The 25,625-nt window shown below is 68.7% G+C and overlaps 2 protein-coding genes across 9 annotated transcripts; both read right to left on the bottom strand.

Moving 5' to 3' along the window:
- Positions 1-23: 23 nt before the first annotated feature.
- SLC6A8 (solute carrier family 6 member 8) lies at positions 24-5,221 on the bottom strand. Its single transcript, XM_083796189.1, has 14 exons — positions 4,957-5,221; positions 4,417-4,617; positions 3,933-4,064; positions 3,167-3,446; positions 2,951-3,083; positions 2,610-2,744; positions 2,408-2,511; positions 2,202-2,326; positions 2,007-2,119; positions 1,795-1,932; positions 1,532-1,634; positions 1,341-1,441; positions 977-1,147; positions 24-546 (listed from the first exon to the last, which is right to left on the bottom strand). Exons 1-14 carry the CDS (start codon positions 5,045-5,047, stop codon positions 415-417), a joined length of 1,959 nt encoding a protein of 652 aa, XP_083652315.1. The 5' UTR covers positions 5,048-5,221; the 3' UTR covers positions 24-414.
- Positions 5,222-6,068: 847 nt separating this feature from the next.
- Positions 6,069-25,521, bottom strand: USP19 (ubiquitin specific peptidase 19). 8 transcript variants are annotated; one of them, XM_083796115.1, is made up of 27 exons: positions 25,365-25,499; positions 22,833-23,077; positions 21,094-21,150; positions 19,868-19,996; positions 19,201-19,334; positions 18,459-18,866; positions 17,825-18,092; positions 17,570-17,726; positions 17,392-17,463; positions 16,780-16,895; positions 16,261-16,475; positions 15,761-15,962; positions 15,548-15,681; positions 15,277-15,435; positions 15,079-15,189; positions 14,787-14,897; positions 14,538-14,639; positions 14,025-14,165; positions 13,724-13,842; positions 13,347-13,484; positions 12,894-13,258; positions 12,123-12,233; positions 11,390-11,606; positions 10,926-11,078; positions 10,669-10,832; positions 10,403-10,581; positions 6,069-6,321 (listed from the first exon to the last, which is right to left on the bottom strand). In XM_083796115.1, the coding sequence occupies exons 2-27, from the start codon at positions 22,939-22,941 to the stop codon at positions 6,181-6,183; spliced, it is 4,212 nt and encodes a 1,403-aa protein (XP_083652241.1). In that variant the 5' UTR covers positions 22,942-23,077; positions 25,365-25,499; the 3' UTR covers positions 6,069-6,180. The 8 variants fall into 8 exon arrangements, with proteins under 8 accessions (XP_083652241.1, XP_083652235.1, XP_083652234.1 ...); XM_083796109.1 differs by lacking the exon at positions 6,069-6,321 and adding an exon at positions 7,539-8,662 and having other exon boundaries at positions 25,402-25,521; XM_083796108.1 differs by lacking the exon at positions 6,069-6,321 and adding an exon at positions 7,539-8,662.
- Between the last annotated feature and the right edge of the window lie 104 nt (positions 25,522-25,625).

Below are 25,625 nucleotides of genomic sequence, written 5' to 3'. Positions count from 1 at the left end.
GTGCCCCCTTCCCGAGGCGGGGGTGCCAGGGTCTCCCAGTTTATTGCCAGATGTCGGGGCGGTCGGGGTTACACCAGACAAACGCTACAGAAGCGGTTAGTGAGCGAGGTGCCACCGGCTGGGGGGGCCGGGATGGGACGGGGCGGGGGGGCCGGGACGTGGGGACGGACACCGGGGAGGGGCTGTCCCGCTCGCTTCCCCCCCACCCTCCCCCACCCTCCCCAAGCCACCCCCTCCCCCGGTGCCACACGCCCCCGTGTCGGGGACCCCCGCGGCCGCCCCGGCCCCGTGTCCCCGAGGAGCCCCGGCCCCGCGGCGGGGGGGGGGGGGGCGCCAGGCGCGGGGCAGCGAGGGTGGGAGGCGGTGCTGGCATTATTGCTATGGCAGGCGGGAGCAGCGCGACCCTCCCCACGCTCAGATCACAGTCTCGAAGAGCGTCGCCTTCTCCTTGGGGGGCTCCGGGGCCAGGAGCTTGGCTTCGGCCTCGGGCGTCAGGTACTCCAGGTGGTGGTGGCCCCAGATCGGCGTGGTCAGGAGCTGCCAGCGCTGCGGGGACGGGACCGGCTCAGCACCGGGGCCACCGAGACGGGGGTGGCACGGGGCATGCCCCTGCCCACGGGGATGGGGTGGGGATGGGGCTGAGATTGGAGTGGGGAAGGGTGGAAATGGGAGTGGGAGAGGGACGAGGGGGGCACGGGGATAAATCTGAGATGGTGATGGGATGGGGGCAGGGATGGGGATGGGATTTGGATGGGGGTGGCACTGAGATAGTAACGGGGACAGGATTCAGATGGAGGTGAGAAGGCAGTGGGGACGAGGATGGGATTCAGCATGGGATGGGACAGAGATGCCAGCAAGGACAGCGATGAGACCTGGGTGGCGATGGGACAGAGACGGCACAGGGGACGGGATTCACATCGGGACGGGGGTGAGGCTGGGACGACACAGAGACGGGGTGGGGACGGAGCCGCCTCACCTCGCGCAGGGAGCCTTTGCAGCGCAGGAGCTTGTAGAGGACGGTGCAGGGGATGCAGAGCATGGAGGACAGCGCCAGGACCCAGCCGATGGCGTCGCCCCACCACGGGTACACGTACGTCTTGTTGTACGTCAGCGGCTTGTAGTTCACCACGTGGAACACGAAGATGCCCTGGGCAGAGGGGCAGCGAGGTCCCGGCTGTGCCAACCCACACCCACGCGTGTCCCAGCACCCAGCACCCAGCGCCCAGCACCCAGCGCCCAGCACCCAGCGCCCTGCCGTGCCCCCAGCAGCCGCCGGGGGGAGCCCGGTGCCCGCAGTGCGCGCCTGTCCCAGCCCACGCGTGAGCGTGTCCCCGGCTCACCACGCAGACCAGCGGCGTCACCACGGCCCAGCACCACTTCATGAAGGGCAGGGGCCGGTAGCCGATCATGCGGGCCACGTCGTCCATGAAGCGGTCGGCGCCTGCGGGGACGGGGACGTCACAGCCGGGGCCCGTGGGGTGCCCGTCCCCGCCATCCGTCCCCGCCGTCCCTCCCCGTCCCGCGGCCTCACCGTAGACCCAGGCGATGACCACGCACTCCCAGAAGGCCTGCCACAGCAGCGTGATCCCGCTGGCCGAGTAGTAGTCAAAGAGCTGGAACACGTACATGCCGCCCTGCGGGGACGGGGACACGCGTCACCGGGCTGCGCCGCCTGTCCCAAACGTCACCGAGACCCCCCCCGCCAGCACGGACACCCCACGGGCCACGGGAGCTCCTGCCCCATGCCACGGGAGGGGACAGCACGACGTCCCCACGGCTGTCCCCTGTCCCCACCTGTGTCACCATGGAGAGGTCGATGAGGCAGCAGACGACGCAGCAGAGCGCGGCGGTGAGCTCGCGGCGCAGCGAGCCGGCCCCCGGCTGGGGGAACAGGTCCAGGATGCCCGTGATGAAACCCTCCACACCGACAAACTGCGGCACACGGCGGGGCTCAGCGGGGGCGGGCGGCCCCGTCCCCATCCCCGTGCCCATCCCCGCCGCCGTACCTGGCTGTCCAGCCCCAGCACCAGGAGCATGAAGAAGAAGAGCGTGGCCCACAGTGGGGACAAGGGCATCAGCGTCACGGCTTTGGGGTAGGCGATGAAGGCCAGCCCAGGGCCTGCGGGACAGCGGGGTCAGCGGTGCCAGCCCCACGGGGGACACGGGACCGGCCGGCACCCGCTGGACCGCCCACCACTCACCGGACTCGGCCACCTTGGAGATATCCACGCCTTGCTCTGAGGCCATGAAGCCCAGCACGGAGAACACGACGAAGCCGGCGAAGAAGCTGGTGGAGCTGTTGATGACGGCCAGGATGTAGGCGTCCCTGCGGGCAGAGAGGGTCACGGGGCGCTGGGGGGGTGATGGGGGGCCCCAGGGGCTTCCCTCGCGGGCGGCACGGCCCTACCTGTAGCAGTTGTTGTGGAAGCGGTTGTAGCTGCCCAGCGCGGTCAGGGCGCCCAGCCCGATGGCGTAGGAGAAGAAGATCTGGGTGCCGGCGTCGATCCAGACCTGCGGCGCAGGGGGACCGTTGGGGGTGCCGGGGGGGCGCAGCGTGTGTCCCTGTCCCGGCCCCCCCAGGGCCCTCGCCTCCCTCCCCCTGCCCTCACCTGCGCCTCGGCCAGCTTGGACCAGTCGGGTTTCAGGTAGTAGACGATGCCGCCCAGCGCCCCGGGCAGCGTCACGCCGTGGACCAGCAGCAGGATGAGGACCACGTAGGGGAAGAGCGCCGTGAAGTAGACGATCTGCGGAGGAGGAGGGGGTGCTGGTGAGCCCCAGCCCCCCCAGCCGGGCTGTGGGGCAGGGCTGTGGCTCTCTGTCATGCGCCGCAGGTGTCCCCAGCGAGACCAGGACCTGGGACGTCCCCAGCTGCTGGGGGCACCCCCCAGACAGACGTGGGACCGGTGGGGAGGACGGGAGGGAGGCAGTACCGCAGCCCCCCCAGCGTTACCTTCCCCGTCGACTTGACGCCCTTCCAGATGCAGAAGTAGACGACGACCCAGGTGGTGACCAGGCAGAGAATCATCTGCCAGTTCATCTCCCCCGGCTCGCTGAGGTCCCCCGAGAGCCGCAGCACCTTGTTCCTGCACAGCGGGGCAGCGCTGAGCGCCTGCACGTCCCCCCCGGCCCCCCCCCCGTGTCCCCGCGGCGCCGTCCCTGCACTCACTCCCAGAACTCGATGACGGGCGAGCGCTTGTTGGCCAGGTCGGTGCAGCTAAAGTTGAGGGCCCCGGCGGCGGCGGCGGCGCTGGCGTTGGTGCTGGCGTTCCGGCACAGCTCGAGGTGGAAGAACTCGGCGCACTGCTCCGTGTTCCAGGCGTGGCCGCAGGTGGCCCAGGGCAGCGTGTCGGTCAGCGAGTGCACCAGGTAGAAGAGCCCCCACACCAGGATCATGATGTAGTAGGAGTTGCAGAAGAAGACGATCACCATGGAGGCCAAGCCCAGACCTGAAGCACCACCGGGACGTCAGAGCCCGCAGGGGCTGGCGCGGGGCCCAGCCCACCCACGGCAACCCAACCCGGCGGGGACGTGCGGGGGGGGGGGAGAAACCCTGGGCAGGACGCGGGGTGCGGGCGAGGACGGGGCAGGACGGCGGTGACGGCTCGGGGCAGGACGGCGGTGACGGCTCGGGGTGTGCGGGGAGCCCGGGGCAGGACGTGGTGAACCGCAGGAGGTGGGCGGAGGGACGGGACCCGGCGGCGCTCGGGGGAAGCCGGCGGCGGCAGACGGGGAGCCGTGGGGCAGGGCAGGGCGGCGCGGGCGCCGCGGGGAGCTGCCACCCTTGGCCGGGGCGCCCGCGGGACATGGGCAAGGTGCAGGCAGCAGGCAGGGTGTGGGCAGGGAGCCGCCGGCAGCGCGTGGGCACGGTGCCGGGGGGCCCCCGGGCAGGACCGGGGGGGGGGATTTAAAGGGCGGCGGGGTGCCGGCGGTACCTTTGAAGAGGGGGGCGATGTTCCAGGCGGCGATGCCCCCCTGCTTCATGAACTGTCCCAGGGCCACCTCCAGGAAGAAGACGGGGATGCCGCCCACGAAGACGATGAGCAGGTAGGGGATGAGGAAGACGCCTGGGACCGGGGAGGGGGGCACACGCGGGGCAGGCTCAGCCGCCGCTGCTGCCCCCCCCCCCCCCCCCGGTCCCCCCCGCGCCGCCCGCCGGGCGCAGCGAATGGCGAGCGGGCCTCCGCGCACTCCCCCTCGCCGCGCCGCCGATGTAGGTCAGGGCGGGCAGGTGCCGGGGGGCTCCCCGCGGCCCCCGACCCCCACGAGACCCCCAGCAGCCCCACGGGGTGGCCCCTCACCCGCGCGGGTGGCCCCGTAACCCCGCCGGGGGCATCTCAACGGGCCGCGGGGCCCCGTGCGGGGCGCGCCCCCCCGGTTTGCGCCCCCCACCCGCGTCCGGGTGCCGGTGGGGCTCACCTCCGCCGTTCTTGTAGCACAGGTAGGGGAAGCGCCAGACGTTGCCCAGCCCCACGGCGAAGCCCACGCAGGACATGATGAAGTCCATCTGCCGCGTCCACGTCTCCCGCTCGGGGGCGGCCGCTTTGGGGGGGCCGGGGGGCCCCACCAGCGGCGCCGTCACCGCCCGCTCCTCGCCCGCCGCGGGGGGCTCCGCGCCCTCTGCGGGGACAGGGGGGCCCACGCCGCCGGCACGGGCGCCCATGGGGTCGGACGGAGGGGAAGGGCACCGGGGGGGGGGGGGAGGGGGGGGAAGGCGCTCGCTGCCCCCCTCCCCCCCGAGCCCCCCACTCGGGCCGTGACGTCAGATGTCAGGCCGGCGCGTGACGTCACAATGCAGAGCGGTGACTCACCCCGCGGCGGCGGGAGGGGGCGCGCCGCGGTCGCGCGTGGCCGTGGGGTCCCCCCCGCACCTCCCCGCGCGTCCCCGTCCCCTCCCTGCACCGTGTCCCCGCGTCCCACCCCCCCCCCCCCGCCCCGGGCCGCCTGCCCCGCGCTTACCGGAGCCCGGCGGGGCGGCGGCGGCGGCGGCGTCGCGGCGCGGGGCGGCGGGCGGCTGCGGGGCGGCCGTGTCGGCGGGGACGGGGGGCATGGCGCGGGGGGCCGGGGACCGGGGGCGGCTCGGGGGCGGCTCCGTGCCCGGGGAGCTCAGAAGCAATCCACGAAGCACTTGAAGGTGAGTCGGAAGAACCTCATTGAGGGCGGCGGGGCGCGGCGGGGCGGGCCGGGCCGGGCGGGCGGCTCAGAGCCGGGCTGCGGGGCCGGCGCCGCGCGGCCGCTCCGGGGCTCTCTGCGCCGCGGCACCGGGCGGCGGCGGAGGCAGAGCCGGGCCGCGCCGCCCCCCGTGCGCCATTGGCCGCGCCGCCCGCCCGCGGCTTGCCGGGACTTGCAGTCCCGCCGCACCGGCACCGGCACCGGGGCGAGCCCGGGGCGCGGGGCCGTGGGGCGGCCCGGGGGGGGCGAGGGCGCGCCGGGGGCGGAGAGCGCGCGGGGGGGGGCGCCGGGGACATAGGGCGCTGAGGGCGCGGGGAACACCAGGGGACACCGGGCGGGAAAGGCGCTCCGGGGCCGTGGGGAACTCCGGGGGACACCGGGCAGTAAAGGCACACCGGGGCTGTAGGGCGCACCGGGCGACACCGGGCACTACGGGTGCACCACGGCCATGGGAACACCAGAGGCCACCAAGCACTACGGGTGCACTGGGGCTGTAGGGAACAGCAGAGGACACCGGGCACTACAGGCACACCCGGGCCATGGGGAACACCACAGGACACCGGGCACTGCAGGCACACCGGGGCCGTAGGGCACACCACAGGACACCGGGCACTGCAGGCACACCGGGGCCGTAGGGCACACCGGGCCATACAGAGCACCAGTTGACAGCAAAGGGCAGCAAGGCACACCGAGTGTCCACCGACACAGCAGGGCGCGCTGAGAGCCACGAGGCACGGAGGGACATCAGGTGACACCAGGGAGCACCGGGGGACACGAGGCACACCAGACACCCTGGGCCGTAAGGAGCACGGGGCAGCAGCAGGTGCCGCAGCACCCCTGGGGACACAGGGCAGCACGGTGACAATCCGCGGGGCCACGCAGCAGGCAGCAGAGGCGAGCAGAGTTCAGCGAGTTTAATGAGAGCAGGACAAGCCCCGACCCCTGCCCGCCCCCCCTCCTCCCCGGTGCCCGGCCCGGCCCGCACCCCCCGGGGCGGGTGCCCGCGACGCCCTAGTCGACTTCTTCCATGCTGCTGTAGGAGGGGGCCGGGCGTTCGGCGGGGCTGGCGAAACGCTCGGGGAGGCCTTCCGCGGCCAGCGCCGGGGCTCCTTCGGGGGCCAGGCCGGATCCGAACGGCACCGGGGTCAGTCCCTGCAAGCAGAAGGTGGCCGTGAGTTGGAGAGCGGGGCGCTGCCTGCCCCTCTCCTCCCGCCTCGCCCCCGGCAAAGGCCCCGCAGGGCGGCTCCTGGGCTTCGGCGGCACCGTGAAGCGGGGCAGGGGGGAAGGCACCGAGCCCGGAGCAGCCCCGGAGACCTGCCCAAGCGAGGAGAGCCAGGCTGCGGCACGCTCGGCCCAGCCCCGGCGCTGCTGCCTCGCCCTGTCCGGCACCTCTGCCCCCGGGCTGCCGCGGCGTGGGCCGGGCAGAGCAGCGTCCCAGCGCGGCACGGGGCCAGCAGCGGCGAGCCACGGGGTGGGTGCCGGCCCCTGCCTGGCTCTCACACAGTGCGGGGCTTCAGGGGGTGTCCGGAGCCAGGACCCCCACCCCGGGGGCAGGCAGGTGCAGGCAGGGGGCCCCAAGCCCCGGGCTCCAGCCCCAGCAGGAGCAGAGGTCACCCCAGAGGCGCCAGGCGCTGACTCAGCCCCACGAGGCCAACGCCGTGGGCGCGCGGGGGAAGCCACCGGCCCCGGGGCAGCAGACAATGAGGCGACTGTTCCAGGACAAGCGGCTCCTGACCGCAGCAGCGCTCACCGCGCTGGGACCCGCGCGTGGGGAGCTGCAGGAGGGGCGTGGGACTGAGGAGGTGGGGGGGGGAGCCGGGGGGGAGCCGCGGGGGCCCCGCAGCCTGGCTCAAGCCCCCCCCCTTCCCCTGTGAGGAAGGGGCCCCAGGCAGAAGCCCGGGAGAACTGTGCTCCTGCTGAGCATCCTTCCTGAGACGGCCAAGGGCACCGCCGCCAGGACAGCAGCGGAGACGGAAAAGGAAGTCACAGGGCTCTGAAGTCACCTCTCAAACCCAAACATGCCCGAGCAACGCTCAGCCAAGGGCAACACATCTCAATGTCAGACACCGCCGGCGCTGCAGCCCTTGTCCCAGCCCCGCGGGACAGCGCGCCGCCGGCCCCGCCAGGCGCCCAGCGCCCTGCACGTGCCACAGCTGCTGCCCCACGGGCAGGGCCCCACGGCAGGGGCAGGCAGAGTTGTGCCCGGAGCCTGCTGCACCCTAGGGCAGGGCTCCTGCACTGGCTGGGGCCACGGGGCCAGCACAGGGGGCTGGAGAGGGACACCAGTGGAGGGAGGGCACGGACACCTGCTGGGGTGCTCCCTGCCTGGAGCCGGGCTGCCATCACACAGGAGAGGGGCGCCACGTCTCTTTGGAAAACCTGCCTTTATTAACACCCCCCACAGCACGCAGGAGAGCGACGCTGCCAGCAGAGCCGCGAGACACCGCCCTCCTGCAGCCTGGGTCCTACCTGCTCGCCCCGACCCCACGCCTCTCCCGCAGCACAGGCCCCTCAGAACCGAGGCGCTGCCCCCGGCCCCACGCCAGGCCGTGCACGCAGCAGGGACCCGGCCCCCCTGGGCGCAGGCAGGTGCAGCCCCCGCAGGTCCGTGCTTGCCGCAGGTGCCCCAGCGCAGCCTGCCAGGCTCCCCCAGGGCTGCCTGGGTGCTGCTGAGCTCTCCGGTTGAGCAGGGAAGTACATGAGCCATTGGTGACAAGCCCATCCAGCCCCAGCACAAGGGACAACTGTGGCCCGGGGGACACGTCTCGTGCCAGCTCTGGAGAACACGAGGCTCCTGAAGCAGCACGCGCAGCTGGACCAGCAACCGGGTCAGGGCATCCTGTCCTCGCAGCAGCCTCGGGGCAGGGCACTGCTCGTTCCCAGGAGGTGAGCGGAGACAGGCGACGGTCCCCGGGGCAGCGGCACTGTCCCTTCCTGAGCGGCACATAGCCGTGGGGCCAGCCCTGCTCCGAGCAGGCAGCCAGGGCGAGGGAGGGCTGAGGGGATCCTGGTTCCGGGCTGTGCCTTGGCACGGCTGCGGGCCAGCCAGGCGGCCGTGCCAGCTGGCACGGGAGATGCCAGAGCAGACAGGCAGGAGCCAACGGCCCCACGCTTCCCTCGGCGAGGCCCGATCGTGCCCTCAGCGCGCGAGTCCTTCCCGGAGGGCTCTGTCCTGCCACCTGACGTCTTCGTCGCGTGGTGTCCTGGCACGGCGCGTGCCCCGGCGGCCCTGCTCCTGCAGCTGGCTACGTGCCCGTGCCTATCTCCAGCGGGTCTGGTAAATGAGCGGGTAGAACACGTTGAGGAAGAGAGCCACGATTGCGGCCGTGGTGGCCAGGACGAAGTATCTGACGCAGCCTTCGTCTGGGTGCTGGGGGGTGCCCGGACTCCTCTTCTGGCCACGGGGCCTCCAGGAGTTTCTCGCAGGCCTTTGGGGAGCCTCGAGCTGCAGTTCTTGTTCTTCAGCCTCCAGTTCCTGCCAGATCAGAGAAGCCTGCGATGTGGAAACCTGCGTCAGCACTTGGAGAACACAACGGGCAACACCCCTCGCCATCCCCCGGGGCAGGCGGCTGCCTGCGAGCCCAGTCCCGTGCCCCACCAGCCCGCCTCCCCATGCAGCGCGGTCGCGCCCGCCCCTGCAACTCCTGGGGGCTGCCGGTGCTCGCGGCGCAGCCGGGCTCCGCTGGGCGCAGGCGGGGCGGCGGGGGGCTGCCGGGCGGCGTCTTCGCGGGGAGCCGGCGGCTGGATCCCGGTGGAGTTGGAGCTCTGCTATTGGTGGATCCAGGCAGGCGAGGGGGTGGGCAGCAGCCAATGGGAGGCCGGCTGTGGTGATCCCAACGGGATTGTTCAGACGGCGGCCAATGGGGGCGCAGCTCGGGGTAGGAGCAGGAGGCGCGGCGGCGGCACAACCAGTCCCAGCTCTCCTTCGGCGGGTGGGGATCCCTCGAGAGCCAATCGCAGCCCAGCTTCCCAGGTGATTCCTGCAGGCAGCCAATCGCAGCCCAGCCCTTCCCTGTGCCGGTGATCACGCGGGCAGCCAATCAGGACGCAGGTCTCCGAGGGCACTCGGGAAGGTGCGCGTGGTCCCAGGGGGTCGGGGACCCGCTCAGCCCCAGCAGGATCCAACGCACGCCAGCACCGCGCCGGATCCGGCGCTGCCAGCGCCCCGATGGGCCCCGGGGGGATCCGATGGGCCCTGGGAGGATCCGATGGGCCGTGGGGCTGCGGGGCACACGGTGATCCCCGGCACCGCGGGGGCCTCCCAGCCTCCCACGGCCGGCGCAGGACGCGCGGAGCAGCCTTGCCCTGACCCGGGCCACCCGCAGCGCGTGGGGCAGCTCCAGGGCGCGCACAGCCCCCGGGACAGGAGCAGCCCCTCCCGGCCCCGTAGGCAGGCAGCTCCAGGCCCCGGCTGGGAAGGAAGAGCCGGGCCGCCCGACCCACGGCTGCGTGACGGCAGCCCGGGCTGGTCAAGAAGGCCCCAAGGGGCGCACGCGTTCAGCTGTGCCACAGCCAAGCATTGTCCTCAGCCCCCGGGGGGCCGGCGCAGCGGGAAGGGCTGCAGCACAGCGACCCAGGGGAGCCTGGCAGGCAGGCAACGCGCTGCACCCCCAGCCCGGGCCTTTGTTTTTTTTGACATTTCGGCAGAGAACAGTCCGACCGGTCCCCATTGGTACGTGCTGGAAGTGCCCACCCCTCCCAGCCCGTCCCGCAGCACAGCTCGCTCTGGCAGGTTTCTCCTCAGCACCCTGCGGAGGCTTGCAGGCCTCTGGCTGGGTGCTGGCATTTGTCTTTTCTGCACCCAGCGTGGCCCTGGGCTGGGTCCCAGCAGAAAGCATCCCCCACCCTGCCCCGAGGGGCTGTGCTTCCCGGCGCAGCCAGTTCCTGATCCGCTGCTCTCGGTCCTTCCCGGCGCAGAGCCCAGCGGGGCACGGCTCCCTCCTGCCTCTGACGCCCCAGCGCAGCTCTGTGCCCTCCCACCAGCACTCCCCCCCCCACCGGTGGCTGGAACCGACTCTCCCACCACCCCTTCGGGATGCGCCCGTCCCAAGATCACGGCCGCAACAGGACAAGTCAGACCCCAAAGCCCAGTTGGCACAAGCTCTTCAGTCTCAAGGAGAGGCAGGCACCGAACCACGACTGCGCCAGGCTCCGCGGGGCCCTGCAGGCGGGCACATGCACGTTTTCAAGGCTCGGCGGCTCCATCGGCGCTGGGAGGGACGCGAGCTCTCACCTGACTGGCAGCAGCTTCGGCAGAGGGGGTGCGCTCGGCTCGGTGGTCTGGGGGGTGGCCTGGCAGGGGTCTCTCCACAGGAGAGTTCCTCCGTCGGTAGAAGAGGACGTACGCGTATCTGGTTACCACCTGGCTCTCGTCCACGGTGGTGACTGTGCTGTCATCGAAGAGCCGCCAGCCTGAGCGGAGGGAAGGGTTAAGCAAGGAGACCGTCCCCAGCTGCGGGAGAAGGGGCAGGGGGGGCGGCAAGGGCAGCTGATCCTCACCCACGTCACTGCGCTGGCTGTTCTTGTCGTTGGGCAGGCGGGCGTACGCTGTGTAGTGCCCGCCGATCATGCCTCCGTAGTGGTTGATCACAGCGTACAGGTCATACATGGGCAGCTGCTGCTCGCCCTTCCGGCCGATGCAGAACTTGCTCAGGTCCAGGCTCCTAGGGAGGGACGCGGGGACGGTCAGGGAGAGGCCAGGCAGCGGGGCGGCGCACGCAGTGCCATCCCCGGCGCCTCGCCCCCCGAGCTCTCACCGGACGGGGAAGTCCACCATGTCGTTGATCTTGTCCCGCCAAATGAAGCTGCGGAAGGAGAAGCGCTTGAGCTGGATGATGAGGACGTTGGGCAGGCGCCACAGCATCAGCTGCTTGGAGGCCTCGCGGTGCTGCTTGCACTTGGGGCAGTACCTGCGGGAAGCACACGTGCTCGTTACCGACGTGGGGAGAGCCTCGGGGGTCTGCGCCCAGCGCCACGCTCCCCCACGCGTGGATCTGGGGGAGCAGCGAGGGACATCTCCGCCTCCCCTGCCAGGGGCAGGCCAGCACAGCCCCGCGGAGCGCTGGCGTGGCTCCCTGCTGGCTCCTGGCCTCCCTCCCCAGCACACAGCCCAGCATTCCTGGCTGCCGGGAGAAAGGGCGTGCAGGAGCGGGCAGCTCCCGGGAAACCCCCGCTGCTGCCTGGGCCCGCAGGCTGGAACCCGCTGCGCCGCCTTCCTCACCACGCTTCCTCCGGGGCCAGGACTTCGGGCTTGGTGAAGAGGTTGAGGCACTGCTCCAGGGTGAAGTGGCCAGCCCGCGCCGCTTCGCTGGCCGAGCCCGGGTCTTCCACGCACTCCAGCTCCTTGGACTCCACCAGCACAAACTCCTTGAGGCGCTCGTTGTTCTTCCACACCAGGGCAAGGGAGCAGTCGTCTGCCAGCTCCAGGGGGGCGTCACCTGTCAGGGGGCGCACACCTCACACACCTACCCCCCGGCCAGACCACGCCACCTTGCCTGGACTAGGAGCAGTCTTGCCCAGCCCGGCTCGATAGAACAAACACGCAGCAGGGCCAGGAGGACACAAGTGTCCCTGCCAGGCGCCCCCGCTGCTCTGCCAGGTTCCCCAGCCCAGGGTGGCAGCACCCCACAGCCAGCGTGAGGACCACTCTCAGCGGTGTCTACGTGACCAGCATTTCTTCAGAGTGGTGACCCAGCCACAGAGCTCACCGTCCCTCTGTGGGTGCAGGGGGGTGAGGGGAACAGGTCTGTTTCTCAGGGGAACAGACGCATCGTGCCTGAGAAGAGCTTCCAGGGAGCAGGCACCAGCTCCCGTGCCAGATGCAGCTTTTGTTGTGCTGAGACCAACGGCTCTCTGGCCCAGGAGCCTCTCGCTCCCCGGCCAGGAAGATCCACCGCCACTCCGCCAGAGGCCACGAGGGAAGAAATCGGATCTCCCCAGGGCTCTGGGCTCACCTTTATCTTCCAGCTTGTACTCTTTGTTGGCGGCATCGATCTTGTTGATGTAGAACTGCGTGGCTCGGGCGCTCAGCGAGTCTGGAGTGTGCTGGTACCCAGGGATGGCAGCTGCGGACAGGCAGGGACAGATCTTCGGTGGCACCGCCTGCCTGCCCGGCGTAGGGGCCAAGAATTTGCAGTGCCCCCACCCCCACCTCACATGCTACGGCCTTGCAGGGACACAACCACGTGCCCAGTGTCCTTGACTATTTTTAGCAGGCGCCTGCCCCTGGCAAGCCGCGCTCCTCTGCCTGCCTGCCTTGCCCCTTCTCTGCACATTGCTGCCATCCTGAGACGAGCGTCTGGAAACGTGACAGCCGGGCGGCCAAGCGCGAGAGGCTGCTCCCGTGCAGCTGAGTCAGAGCGAGGGAAACGAGGCGCTCACAGCCCCGAGGGGCTCAGCCTCCCACGGGACTCTGGCAGCCCCTGCCTCGCCGCCCCTCCCACAGCAGCCCAGCCTCCTCCCAAGTCAGGTCTTTGCTCTGCCGCACGGGCCCTGCCAGGGCAAGGCAGAGCGTGGGCTGGCAGGCATTCCAGGTGGGGCAGCACAGCCAAAACACGGCTCCCACGGCCTCCGGGATGTCTGCAGGGGCCTCCGGACCAAGCCACACGGAGAAAACAGATGCTGCGGTGGGAGGTCACCCCAAGGAGGAAGAATCGCTCCCTGCCTCGCCAGGGGGCCGTCCGGGCTGCTGGCACAGAGAGGGTTAGCACTGCAGCACCTCTTACCTTCGGGTTTGAGGGCTCTCTCGTAGGACGGCTCCTTCTCGCAGCAGCTGTCGCCCTGCGACTCCACGTGCTCGGAGAAGCCGGAATCCAAGCTCAGCAGGGAACTCCTGGCTGCCAGGACCTTGCTGCGGACGGTGCCGCTGTCACCCAGCTCTGGATGCAGCTCGGGCACGGCCGGCGAGAGCGGGGGCTCCTGCAGGAGGCCGGACGCCCTGTCCCCGTCCCCCAGCTCGGGGGCAGAGGTGGCGGCTGTGCAGCTGCTCTTGGCCAGGGGCTCCAGCTTGTCGGGGAGCAGCGGCTGCAGCCCCTGCTCTGGCGACATCCGTCCCAGCTGGAAGGGAGGCTGGAACACGCTGACCGAGTACCTGGGCAAGGAGCGGACGGTCACAGCCGGCCAGGCACGGGGCTGGGCTGGGGTCAGGCAGAAGCACCCCCCCTTCCCTGCCCCCTCACCTTGCGTAGCCCTCCAGCAGCTGGGCCAGGCGGGCGTAGGTGAGGCGGGACTCCGGCACGCTGATGAGGAAGGGGAAACCGATGTTCTCAGGGCGGCACAAAGCCTTGTGGTCTGGCCAGTGTGTCTTCTGGCATGCTCTGCAACACACACGCAGCCCCATGAGCCCAGCGTCTGCAACCAGTCCGGCAGGAGCCCAGCGGGAGCTCGGCAGGGCTGGAGGGGTGCACCTGGGGTGAGGGGGGCGCTCAGAGCCAGACTGGCTCCATCCCAAAGGCCGGGCCCATCCCACCTCCTCCCCGTGGGTTGAGCTCTCCCGTCCCACCCAACGCAGCAGGAGACCCTCCCTCCCTCCCCGCCGGGCACCAAGCCAACTCACACGTTGCAGTAACCGACTCGGTAGCACCTCGTGCAGCGCCTGAGCTTCTCTTCCTCCGACAGCTGCTTCTTCTGGCAGGCTGCACACTTGGCGACAGGGACGCTGGGTACCTGCGGACGCTGCAGGAGGAAGAACCCCGTTGGGCATGGGAGGGCACCTGGGCAGGGTAAGGCAGCCTCGGCAGGCCCTCGGTATGTCACCCTGGTACGTCACCCCTTTGTGCAAGCCCTTCTGCTGCTCTCCCCAACCCGTTCAGCCTCCCTGAGTGCCACCCAGCAGTCCTAATCTTCCACTTGCTTACCTGCTGGACCTGCAGCTCCACGACCCGCTCCTTGGCCAGCTCTGGGGACAGCACCTCGAAGCAGAGCAGCAGGTCTGTGGGGGAGACGGTGTCGAGCGAGTGGGACGGCAGGAACATGCGGTGAAAGCGATTCTTGATCACCTGCCAGGAAAGCAGTGGAACGGGGCCACGTGAGGGCTGCCTCGTGCTCAGAGGGCTGCCCTGCTCTTCCCCTCCCGAGAAAGCCACAGACCTGAGCCCCCCCCCCGTGAACTGTGGGGACAGCAGCACCACGGGGATGCTGTGCTCCGCTCACCACCCCACCAAGGTGGCACCACTTGCCCCACGGCAGTGGCCCAGCCCTGCTGAGCAGGGATCTGCCTGGCAGCACCCAGCGCATGACACTGCCACCCGTGGACAAAATCCCCCCCGCCCCGTGGAGAAGGGGCTGCTGATGGCAACGCTTTCTGTGGGTGACCCAGGGGCACCCAGAAGAGCAGCCCACGGCTTGCTGGCCAGTTGGAGCCCCCTCACCTCTGCCAGGCGCAGGTTCTCTGGTTTCACACGCACGCTGTGGGCCACCGAGTCAAGTACCTCCATGGCACTGGAGTTCTCCTTGCTGATACTCACGAGGAACTGCCACGAAGAAAGCACCCCGTTAGTAATGCCGCACCAAGGCACGCGGGCCTTGGCTTCGCACGAGGCTCAGCCCGCTCGCACAGACCTGTGGCACCTCCAAGAGCCCTCTCAGGCTACCTCCCCAGGACGGTCAGGGTCCTTTACCTTGATAGGTTTCTTGTGCGGCTCCTTCGCAAAGTAGTAGACGGTCAGCACCTTCTGCTTCTGTGGGAGGGGCACGGGGAGGTACAGGAAGGGGTCGAAGGTGATGGACACCTGCAGGCACAAAAGCACACTCAGTACTGGGAACTGCTTGTGGCTGCGATCAGCAGGGCAGCGGTCCCAGCAGGCCTGAGATCTGGCCCTGCCCTCTGACTTGTGCTCTGAGGGTCTACGAGTGGGGGCTGGAGCCTGCGGTACAGCCAGGACAGAGGCAGAGCCTCCAGAGCTGCCCTACCTTGGAACAGACTGGGCACACCAGCTTGGATTTGTACTGGCCCTGGAAGAGGTCCACAATGAAGGAGTCATTCCTCATCTTGTGTCGCTGCCAAGCCTCCTCAGCTACCACCTGCAGGGAGAAAGGGCTCAGCACTGCCCTAAATCACAGGGGACAGGGCTGCTGTGCAGCGCCCAGTGCTTCCAGGGGCACCTTTACCTCATCGGGCCTCCCATCCGAGTCAACGGTCTCTGTGTAGGGCTTGTTCTGGATGCGGTTGAGATCCTCGTGCAGGCCGTCGAGCAGGAAGGCCATGAACTCCTGAGCGTCGTGCTGGGCATAGCCAGTGAACTGGCTGGCCTTGCTGGCCACGATCGCCTGGAGGAGCACAGCCGTCAGCCCTGCTTGCCCCCGCGCACAAATCCTGCCTGCACCCACCCGGCTCGCAGAGAAGAGCGCCCAGCAGCTCCCGTGGAGCTTTGGTGCCTACCTTCAGCTTAGAGGGCTGGAAGGCATGGTGCGTGCCCTTCCACAGCGCCCGCAGCAGCATGGCAAAGCCGATGGCCAGGCGGCCCCCTGTCCCCAGCGGGTTGTTGTAGTTGATTTCCGACTCGAAGGACCGATCTGTAAGAGATGGAGGAGAGCGAGGGTGGCTGCGCTGTCCGAGGGGCCGGGCTCTGCTGGGCTCCAGGCGTGTGCTCACCGTGGAAGTAGTCGCGCAGCTCCCGGGTGTTGGACAGCGACTGGATGACGCTGTTCATGAAGCAGGTGTTGCCCAGGTTCACCAGCCCCGTGAAGCCGGGCAGGCACACCTTCTTCTTCTCGTCCTCGTCCTCATCATCCTCCACGCTCTCGGTGCTCACGGGGCTGTGCGTCATCGGGGGCACCATGCAGGTCGGTTTGGGCTGTCAAAGCAGAGCTGGGTGTGAGGGTGCTGTGCGCCAGGGGCCTTTGGGAACACCGCAGGAACCTGACTAACCAAGGCACCCCTCAGACAGGGCCGGTCTGGAGCCACCACACCATCTCCCACCTGGACAACTGCTGTCCCCAGCTCTGTCAGCTCTGACAGGAGCACTGCCACCTCCTCCAGGAACAGTTTGCTGGACCCCAGAGCAGCACCGAGGAGGATGGGCTCCAACAAGAGAGAAGAGTGGCCCCCCACTTCCCCCCCAGCCAGGTCAAACACGGCACAGCTCCACTCACCGAGGGGATGTGAGGTTCTTGCTTCACTGCCACGTGTTCTGGGGCTGTACGGGCTGCCACACCGTCCAGACCCCCATCCTCGACGCGTGGCTTCTCTTTGTCGCTGGCTCGGGCCTCCTCTTTGCTGGACAGGGGGTGCTGGTTACTGCCCGGGGGGGTCTTATCCAGAGGGGTAGGGCCTGTAGGCATGGCAACCTTTGCACCACCCACTGCACCTTAAAAAGGGGGAAGGGTGGGCCTGTGGTTAGCAGCACCACAAGCTGCCCACGGCAGGGCTGAGCTGCTCGGCCCATGCTCACACACACACACACAGGCTCTCGCCCACCCCTCTTCCCAGTGAGGGCGAGGAGCAGCAGTGCCCTTCCCCAGCACTTGGCTCACCTGCCCCGCACCCACTCATCCCTCTCCCTCCCCGCAACCCTGTGCCAGAGGACCCGGTGCCATACAGGCACTGCTGGCAGTGAGGAAGGCACCAGGGCGCAGCAGACGGGCAATACAAGGGGAAGGCAGGGTGCAGACCTCGTGTGGCCGGAGCCTCCAGCCCGCCCCAGCGCTGGCTCTGGCGTTTCTTCAAGCAGACGTCAATGCGAGACACTGTGAAGTTGTACGTGCACTGGTCCGGCTCAATAAGGTTCCTGAAAAACAGGCAGCAAGTGAGGAGTTCCCCAGACACCCCAGCAGCTTCAAAGACGCGAAAAAGCCTCTGTCGGGTAGGGCCACAGCCTCTCAACTAGTGTCAACCCCAAGGGGGGCTCCAGGAAGCAGGGGAGACACCCCCGAGCCCAGGCACACAGAGGGCCCCCTTCCCCACAGATCTGTTCTGCCTGGCTCCACGTGCCCGCTCTAGCAGGACACCCCACCCAAAGCACACAGGCTGGTCTGGCTCTGCCCACGAGAGCTCCAGATCAGGCCGTGGGAAGACCGCAGGCATGGAAACACCGGGATTTCCTTCTCTGCAACCATCCCAGGTTTGGAGCACCTGGTGCAGCACGGCGTGAGAAATGCAGAATGTGGCTGTGAGCCCAGGTGCAGGAGCGAGCGTGTCCTGCACAGACCGGCCAGCTGGGACCAGTTCCTGCTCCGGCTCTCAGCTCCCTCACCCCGGTATTAGCTGGAAATTTGGGACCATACCTGAGCTTCACCTGCCACCGGAACACCGTGTGGGGCCCGCAACCAGGGTGGAGGCGAAGGAAGTTTACGTCGCTGCAAAGAAATCAGAAGCAAGTGAGAAGAGGTGAACAAACAGAGCAGCCTGGCTGCTGCCAGGAGCTCCGCGACAGCTTGGTGCCATCCCAAGGCACGCTCGTACCTCGTCTGGAACACCAATGTGAAGTCTTGCTCCCGAAACAAAACCTTGGAAGTCTCCTTGTGAATCTCTTTCACGTAGACGTGCACCACCACCAGGTCATTGCCTTTCTCATACGAGTCATTCTTGACAAAGGTCAGGCTCACGAAAGGCTCTGGCTCTGAGCAAGGAAAGCCGTGGAGAGAGGTTACCTTCCCTGCAAGCACGGCCTTCCCAACCAGACCAGCCCGGGGACCCCCGTGGGCTCCAGCCACTCACCATCAGCTGCTGCTTCCAGAGCCACGTCGTCCTTGGACCAGTCCCTCTTCTCACCGTCTCTGCCCAGGGGAGGGGTGGCTGCAGGGATGGCCTTGGAGCTCTCTCCCAGGACGGACGCGCAGTCCCGGCCCCGCGAGGCCTCGGCGGGGCTGCTCGGCTGCAGGACTCTCTTCTCCACACAGGTGGCAACACGGTGGGGGAACACCTCCGTGGTGGCTGCAAGAGGCGGCATCTCCACGGGAACGGTCTCCTTGGCCAAAACCACAGCCTTTCAAGGAAAAAGGAAGCGGTGAAGAAGAGACAGCTTCGCTCCCATGCTGCCCCAGCCAACCCACCGCAACTCCTCCCCGCAGCCCGCTGCCGTCAGCCAGGCAGGCACAGCCTCACCGTGCCCACACCTGCCCCGCTTGGACCCCTTAGCTCCACGGCCTCGGCCCAGCGATTGCAGGTTCCCTGTGCCTGTGGCAGTGTTAGTTACCAGGTCCTGGGCTGTATTTCGCCCCATCCTCCGCCACAGCCAGGCACCCAGCAGCCCTCAGCACCACCCAAGACGCCCAGGAGCCCATCTCATCCCGCAGGGCCGCATCTCTACATGCAGGCTGAGGGAGCACGGATCAGCCAGGTCCTCAGGTACCTTCTCCAGCGGTGGCGCGAGGTCAGCCAGGGCCGTGGGTGCCTCGCCCTGGCTGGCTCTGCCGTTGCGACGGCCGCCTGCCCTCCCGCCGTGCCCTTTGCTGGGCTCCACGCTGCCGGTGACTCTGGCATTCGGCTCTTCTTCGGTTGGAGCCACTTTGAGGTAAACTGCCCGCTTGGCGCTGGGGCCGCTCTGCGTCCCGGGGCTGGCTGGGCTTTTCCCTCCCAGGGCCTCGCTTCTTCCCTGAGCACGCTTGGGGTTGGAGGGCTCCCGCCGGGACCTCGGTGGCTCTGTGCTTTCAGCCCGGGGCTCTTCGGGGGCCAGCTCTGCAGCAGCAGCCTTCTCCTTCCCGTTCTCCCAGCACATGGCCCCTTTGGCCAGCTCTTTGGATCCATCCTTCCTTCTCTTCTGCGAAAAGCAGTGCAGCGCAATGGGAAGACATCCAGGCAGCAGTGCCTCTCTCGCTCTTTGCCAGAACCTAACCCTCGCTCCCGCTTCCGAGGGCACACCAGGGCTCTGCTCCAGAACCTGGAGGCTGTGGCAGGCATGCCAGGGCACACCACCACCCGCTCCCCGGGACAGAGGCAGCAGGCTTAACGCCCCATGCAGCACAGGGATGCAGGATGTGCCCCTGAGTGCTCCCTGGGCCAGGGCAGCTCAAGAGCAGGGAGCAAAACCCTCAGCCAGCTCTGCCAGGCTCCATACAGTCCCCCAAAAGGCAGAGCTCCCCCCTCATCCTTACCAGAAGCGAGGTCCAGGTGTGAAGCGGGATCTTCTTCTGAAGCACAAGCTGCAGGAAGTTGCCCTTCTTGCACTGGACCTTGCTGCAGGAGCCCTCGATCTCCTCATAGAACTGACAGCTCCACTGGCGCCCATCTGCAGTCAAAGAGGGATGGCACCTCAGGCAGCAGTCCACCCAACCCACGGCCCTCTTTCACCTGCCCCGGGGGCCACAAGAGCGCTTGTCCAGAGCCAGAGAGCCTGCAGGCAGGCTGCCGCCACAACCCACAAGCCTTCAGGGTGATGCCAGCTTCCTCGGGTTTGCTTTGTACATCTGGCTGGCCTCCTTCCCAGAGGGAAGGCCCTGTGTCTCCCTGCCCTCAGGGGCACAGACGCTTTTCCAAGGGATACCCAGCGCCGACTCAGTCACCCCAGCGAGCAGGGGACAGACGCACGCAGCACGGCCGCGGGCACCTGTTCACTTGGCAGAGAGAAGCCAGATCCTGCCCCCCAGCCCTCCACCCTTCTTCTTTTACGCTGCTCTCGTATCAGCCTGGCTGAAGCAGTGCCAGCCGACAGCAGGGCATTGCCTCTGAAGGAAAGGTTTTATGCTCGCCTGGACCAGCCCCACATCTAGCCCGCAGCCACGCCAAGCCCTGTTGGAAAAATATTTGCCCTGCGGCCCGTACCTGGCAGTTTGACCACGCAGTCAGTGTCGGTGAAAGCAGCATCCACGTCCTCCACCTTCAGAGCTCCGCTGCCCAAGTTCAGCTTGACAATGATCTCGTCAGCATTTTGCTTCCAGTCCAGCAGCAGCTCTACGAGAGGGAGGGAAGCGTTACCCGCCCGTCTGGGGCGCGAGGCCGCGGCGCACGCACCTTGGCAGGGGAGCACGAGCCCGGACGCACGTCTGCTCGAAGGAGGTCAGCACAGAGGACACAGAGCATGCCAACAAACCGAGACACTTGGAACCCGCTCTTATCAGGCCACGAACGAGGGCCTGAGCACGTGTTGCAGCAGGTCAGGTGAATCCCAGTGGGAACCAGAGAGATCAGAAGGCAGAAAGGCTTGGCCCAGTCACGCGCAGCACAACGGCTGGGAAGAAGGGGCGGCTCCTGCCAACTACAGAGCGACTGCTGCTTTCCCAGGGAACGAGGAAGCCGCAGAATTACTCCGGGGGATTCAAGTGGACTCTGACCACAACCAGAAACTGCCACTTCCCTTTGCATATGCAAATCGGGCAGCTCAGTTGCAATCATCAAGAGCACTGTATTCCTGCCAGGTAGGCGCTGCTAACGCAGCTGAAACACGGGTGGGCCAGCCAGCATGGCAAGAGCATCTCATCCGGGGAAAAAACGGTGCAGCAGCGTCACTCCCTGCAGACAGAGCCCCACCAGGTGTCTGCCAGGCTCCAGGTCTGGCAGGTGGCATCCTAAAATCTTCAAGGCAAAAAAAAAGCTGACGTTTCCTTCATTTCCAATTGGTTTAGTTCTACGTTCTGTGTTACGATGGGGTCCTGCTCCGTCTGTCTCAAAGCGGGGACGTGGAGCCAAGGCAAAAACCATCAGCAGCACCTGATGGGGGCCATGGCCCGGGACCTTCCCGCCCAGAAACCAGTGGGAGGATGCCGGCAACAAGATAACCCGGGGCTGTGCTCAGGGGCACCGCGACACCCAGGCCAGGAGCCGCCTGCCACGTGCCCCGGGCCTCTTGTTTGCAGAGGGCCCTTCCCCGCCACACGCGCCCTGCTCTGGGAAGGCTGCACCCTGTTAGGAAGAGCACCGGGGCGAGGGAGCGCTCGGGTTAGTTCTGCGGGACGCCAGAGCACAGGACAGCGACAAGGTGAGAGCTCCGGGTCCCTCGGCGAGGGCGCTCGGTGGCCATGCACTGGCAGCCAGCGCACACCTCCACTTACCCTCCTCCGAGTCCCTCTCCTGGGGGGTCTCAGCCTGCTCGGGCTCAGGGCGAGACACTGGTGGGCAGAGAAGCAGAGCGCAGGTGGGTCGGGCGTTCTGGCACCTCAGAGCACGGGCGGGCGCTCCGACACCCCAAATATCACACAGCACCAAACCTCTGCCCAGGACTTCCATTCTGCACGAGCTGCTCGTCTCCTTCCTCTGCCCCCTGCCACCTCCCCCGATGCCCTGAGCCCTGCCCGCAGCAAGCCAGACCCCACAACGGGCGCCGTGCCCCCCACAGCTCTGCAGCAGGAGCAAAACAACCTTGCTGCGCCGGGCAGAGAGCGCTGCTTCGAGGCACGCCTGGCTGCGGAGCTTGTGGTAACTGGGCTGCGAGCCCTGCCAAGTCTCTGCTGGGCCACAGAGGAGAGGCTCTGCCTTGATCCTACGCAGAGAACCCGGTGTTTGGTTGTGCTCAAACCAATCTTGCTGTAAGGAGAGAACCTGGCAGCCCAGCTGCACTTTAACATTCCCGCTGCTGCGCAACCTGCCAGCGTCCAGGGCTAAAACTTCCTTCCAGCTCAGGCCGGGGAACCAGGCAGGTCCCGATTAGGACCTGACACCTAATCCCTGCTCCCTGCAGAATTACCCCTGAGAGCCAGCAGCGCCTCAGGGTCAGCTCCACCCGCACAGGGCGATGTGCCGCGACAGGCAAGGGTGTCAACGCGACAGCACCTCCTGCTGAAGCACACAACCGGTGACAACGGGAGCTGCGGTCTCCACTCCAGAGCACCCACAGGGCTGTCGCTGCCCTCCTCGGCGCGCTCCAGAGCAGCAGGAAACCTCCCCTGACCACTGCGGCTGCCGGTGGAGCCAGCCTGCCCCGGGACCCCCTGCACAAAGGGGATGGAGGCAGCACGGCCCACACCGCAGCCCCCGTGAGGGCAGGAGCCCCTCCACGCCAGGCGTGGGTGCCCCGAGAGGCAGCACAGCCCTTGCAGCGAGAGGAGGCAGCAGCGCCGTGCTCGCGGTGCCCCGGGGTTTTGCCCTGGGGGGGGGGCAGCCCAGCGTTCCAGCAGGGCTCGGTAAGCGCTCTTTTACCTTGGCCTATAAATCACCGGGTTATTTTGAGGCTGCAGCAGTCAGAATGCAGCGGGCGCAGAATCCCAGCGATTTGCCAGGGCCACGGGGCTGCTGGAGGAGGAACCCGTGCTGCCTCCTGCCCGCAGGCGCCGCCCGCCCGGCACGGCAGCCTGCACCCGGAGCACTTTCTGTCATCGGATACGCAGCGGCCGGGGAAGGAATTGCCGCAGAGCGCCCGTTTCGGCGGAGCCGCGCCTCGCCACGGAAGGTGAGACAACAGCCCCACCCGCAGGCTCTACGCCCGGCGGGTGCTGTCGGCACCTGGGCGCTGCCTGCGGCGCCCAGGCTGGGAAGCAGAAGTAGGTCCAGCTGCGAGGGCACCTGCAGGCCCCCGTGCTGCTCCCCCCAGCCCAAAGCAGTGACTGGAAACAGCCACCGCCGGCCCCAGGCTTAAACCGAGGGCAGGGAGCCGACCTTCCTCACATCCCCGGGGCTAAGCAGCACCCGAAGAAAGGAGGTTACAGGTCCGGGGAGGACACCGTGCCAAAGAGGATCCCGTCGCAGGGTTACGGCAGCCACAGGAAGCGATTAGTTAAATCTGCTTACCCCGCGGCAGATGGCTGCGGGATCCCACCCCAGGGGGCCGAGAAACCATCGCGCCGGGGGCTCTCACCTTCCTTGCTCTCCTGGTTGGCTCGATCCTTCTGCTTCTTCTTGTTGGTGGCGTCGTCCAAGCCCCGAGACACTCTCCTCTGGCCGGGGGCATTGGTGCTACTGGACATCTTCAGCCGTTTGGAGGACACAAACGGCCCGCCGGGGTCGGTGATGGAGTCTGGGTCAGGGGTGCGACGTTTTCTTCCTGGCCCAGCTATCTTGGCGACTCTCTGTGGTCAAACTCTCTGGCAAGGAACTAGTGGCCTAAAGAGAGGAGAGAGCAGGCGTGGCAGGAGGAGCAGACAGAGGAGGCCCAACGACATCAGGACCCGCTCCCTGCCCCGGCGCCGGGCCCTGCGGGGACAGTGCCCTCGCGTGACCTGCGGGGAAAGCCCCCCTGGGCGCAGGCACCCAGCTCACCGCAGCTGCTGCAGCGCTTGCTGCCAAAGCGAGGGCTCGTCAAAGCCCCCAGGACACGACCAGCGGCCTTCCGTACGTGGCACGCCTTACGAACCTTCAAAGCAATCGCCATGCTCATGGCTCCCACTACAACAGCGCCCAGGGGAGCAGGGGGGGAAGGGGAGCCCCTGAGGCGCACCAGCCAGCCCCCGGGGTCAGCTGGGACAGCCCGCCCCGCGGCTCGGGGCACGGGGCAGGTCAGCAGCTATTTCGGTCGGACGGCGCCCGTGTGAGAGGCCGGCAACGGGAGAGAGAACCGCCCTAAGAAGGAAGCGGGGGGAGAAGCAGCAGGCCCGGGACCTGGGACGCTCTCTCTCCCATGCCAGAGGAAAGCAAGCCTCCCCGGCACGGCCCGAGCTCCTCCCTCCACCCACCAGTGCGGCGGCACCTTGCGTATTCATCTCCCGGCGGGTTTACAGACAGCGCCAGCAGGGCCCGGCTGGAAACAAGACACCCGCGCTCTCGGCGGGCCTGGCGAGAGGGCCGGGCGTGCCCTCCCCAGCAGGGTCTGCGAGCTGCAGGACCCAGCGCCCGGCCGCTCTGTTTCAGGTGTTCGGGACAGAGGAGAGCTGCCGCGGCCTCCCGGACACGTCCCCGTGGAGACGGAGGCAGCGGAGAGCCGGGAAGGCGTCCCTGAGCCCCACGGCGCCTTGCTCCAGCCCCGCTCGGCTGCGCCTGGCCCTCCTGCAGCGGGAGCACCCATCCCCATGCGGGTCACCCGTCCCCCCTGTGCCTGCGCTGAGCTGACGGCCCCGCTCGGGGGCGTCCCCAGGGAAGCTCAGGCAGAGCACGCGGCAGCGCCGTTTGTGTTCCACAAACCCTCGTGGCAACGAGCGGCCACAAACCTCGAGGCGCAGCCGCCAGACCCCAGCGCGGAGCGACGGCACGCTCCCCGCAGCCGGAGCAGCCCAGCCCCACGGCAGGCTCTGTGCCCAAAGCATTTCTCTTCAGGCTGACCTGCCCCGGCCACCAAGAGCCACCGAAACCAACTCCAAAGCTTGAGTGCCAAGCGTCCCCTGACCGACTGGCACGGGCAACCCCAAAACCCCCAGCAGGGAGGCCTGAAGCAACCCGGGAAGGAGATGCCGAGCAAGCCCACGCAGTTAGCCCAAAGCGGGAAGGGAGCAGCTGTGGGACAGCAGCACCCCCTCCGAAGGCGCTGGGTCTCACTGTACGGCAGCAGCACCGCTGGCTCTGGCCGCACCGGGGGGACAGGAGGGACCTGGCAGCTGCCAACGCCGCTGGGCTGAGCGGGGCCGGGCCCCCCGGCAGGGCGCTGCCACCCGCTGCACGCCGCCGCCCTGCCCCAGTCCCCGCTGACGCCAGCACGGGTCGGCTACAGAACGATTCCCAGGGTGGCAAACGCTAAAGCCGGGCTGGGCAACCGCGGGTGAGCCGTGCCTGCCGGGTGTCTGCTGTTTCCAGGGGGGGGAACCTCAGGGGAGCAGGAAACCAGGAGCAGCCCCTGCCTCGCGCAGGTTGTTCTCACGGGGGCTTTTCCCCCATCCCGGCGAGCACGCAGCGGGGGGGCGGGGTGGGGCTGAGCACCCCGGTGCCCCGGGCGCGGGGCTCCTGGCGCTGCCGCCACCGGGAGGCCAGCGCTGCCGGCCGGGCGCACCCTCCCGGCGCGTCGCTGCACGCGGGGACACCCCGGCAGCGGGGCCGCCTCCCCCCGGCTCCGCCCCGCACCTTTTGGCCGGGCACGGCGCGGCTGCAGCCCCGGGACCCCCCCCCCCGTGCCCCGCGGCACGCCGAGCTCAGAACCCGGGCCGCCTCCCTCCCCCCCCTCGCCCCCGGTAACGGCTCGGGGCACACCCGCCGGCACGCCGTGCGCCCGGGGGCCGGGGCGGCGCAGGGCACGGCCCCCCCAACCCCTCCCAACCCCCCCCAATCCCCGCCTGGCCCCCCCCGCCCGCAGCCCCCCGGTGCCCGCGGCCTGCCCCGGCCGCGCCTCACCGAGCCGGCAGCCGGCGGGGGCTGAGGGGGGGAAGGCCGGCGGCGGGGAGTAGGCGGCGCTGCCCGCCCCGCCCCGCCCCGTCCCGTCCCGGTGCCGGTCCCGTCCCGGTGCCGGCCCCGCCCCGCCCCCACTCACGGCCCCGCCGCTCCGCCCCGCCCCGCGCGGCTGGCACCGAAGTTCCGAGCGGGCCCCGCTCCGGAGACAGGCCCGAGCCCGTGACGCACTTCCGGAAGCCGGCGGGCGGCCCCACGTGACGAGGGAGCGCAGGGGAAGGGATGGCGGCGGAGTCACGTGACGGGAGCCCCGGGTCCCGCCGCCGGTCCGGCCCCTTGCCCCCCCCCTCCCTTCCCCCGCGCCCGGCCCCGCGGCGCCATGGCGACGGCGCCCGCCGTGACG

Source organism: Anser anser (genome assembly GCF_964211835.1).
Source record: "Anser anser genome assembly, chromosome: 12".
Taxonomy (NCBI): Eukaryota; Metazoa; Chordata; class Aves; order Anseriformes; family Anatidae; genus Anser; species Anser anser.
The sequence above is the reverse complement of the archived record's forward strand: the minus strand, read 5'-3'. Positions and strand labels throughout refer to the sequence as shown.

Coding starts and splice junctions, on each gene's coding strand:
- USP19 (XM_083796109.1), bottom strand. CDS start 22,941: ATGTCCAGTAGCACCAATGCCCCCGGCCAGAGGAGAGTGTCTCGGGGC. Junction 15,963..16,260: donor AAGAACCTCACATCCCCTCG/GTGAGTGGAGCT, acceptor CTGCTTTGACAG/CCCAAACCGACCTGCATGGT. Junction 8,663..10,402: donor CCGAAGCTGCTGCCAGTCAG/GTGAGAGCTCGC, acceptor TCCACATCGCAG/GCTTCTCTGATCTGGCAGGA.
- SLC6A8 (XM_083796189.1), bottom strand. CDS start 5,047: ATGCCCCCCGTCCCCGCCGACACGGCCGCCCCGCAGCCGCCCGCCGCC. Junction 2,512..2,609: donor CCAAGCTGGCCGAGGCGCAG/GTGAGGGCAGGG, acceptor CCTGCGCCGCAG/GTCTGGATCGACGCCGGCAC. Junction 547..976: donor GCAAAGGCTCCCTGCGCGAG/GTGAGGCGGCTC, acceptor CCGTCCCCGCAG/CGCTGGCAGCTCCTGACCAC.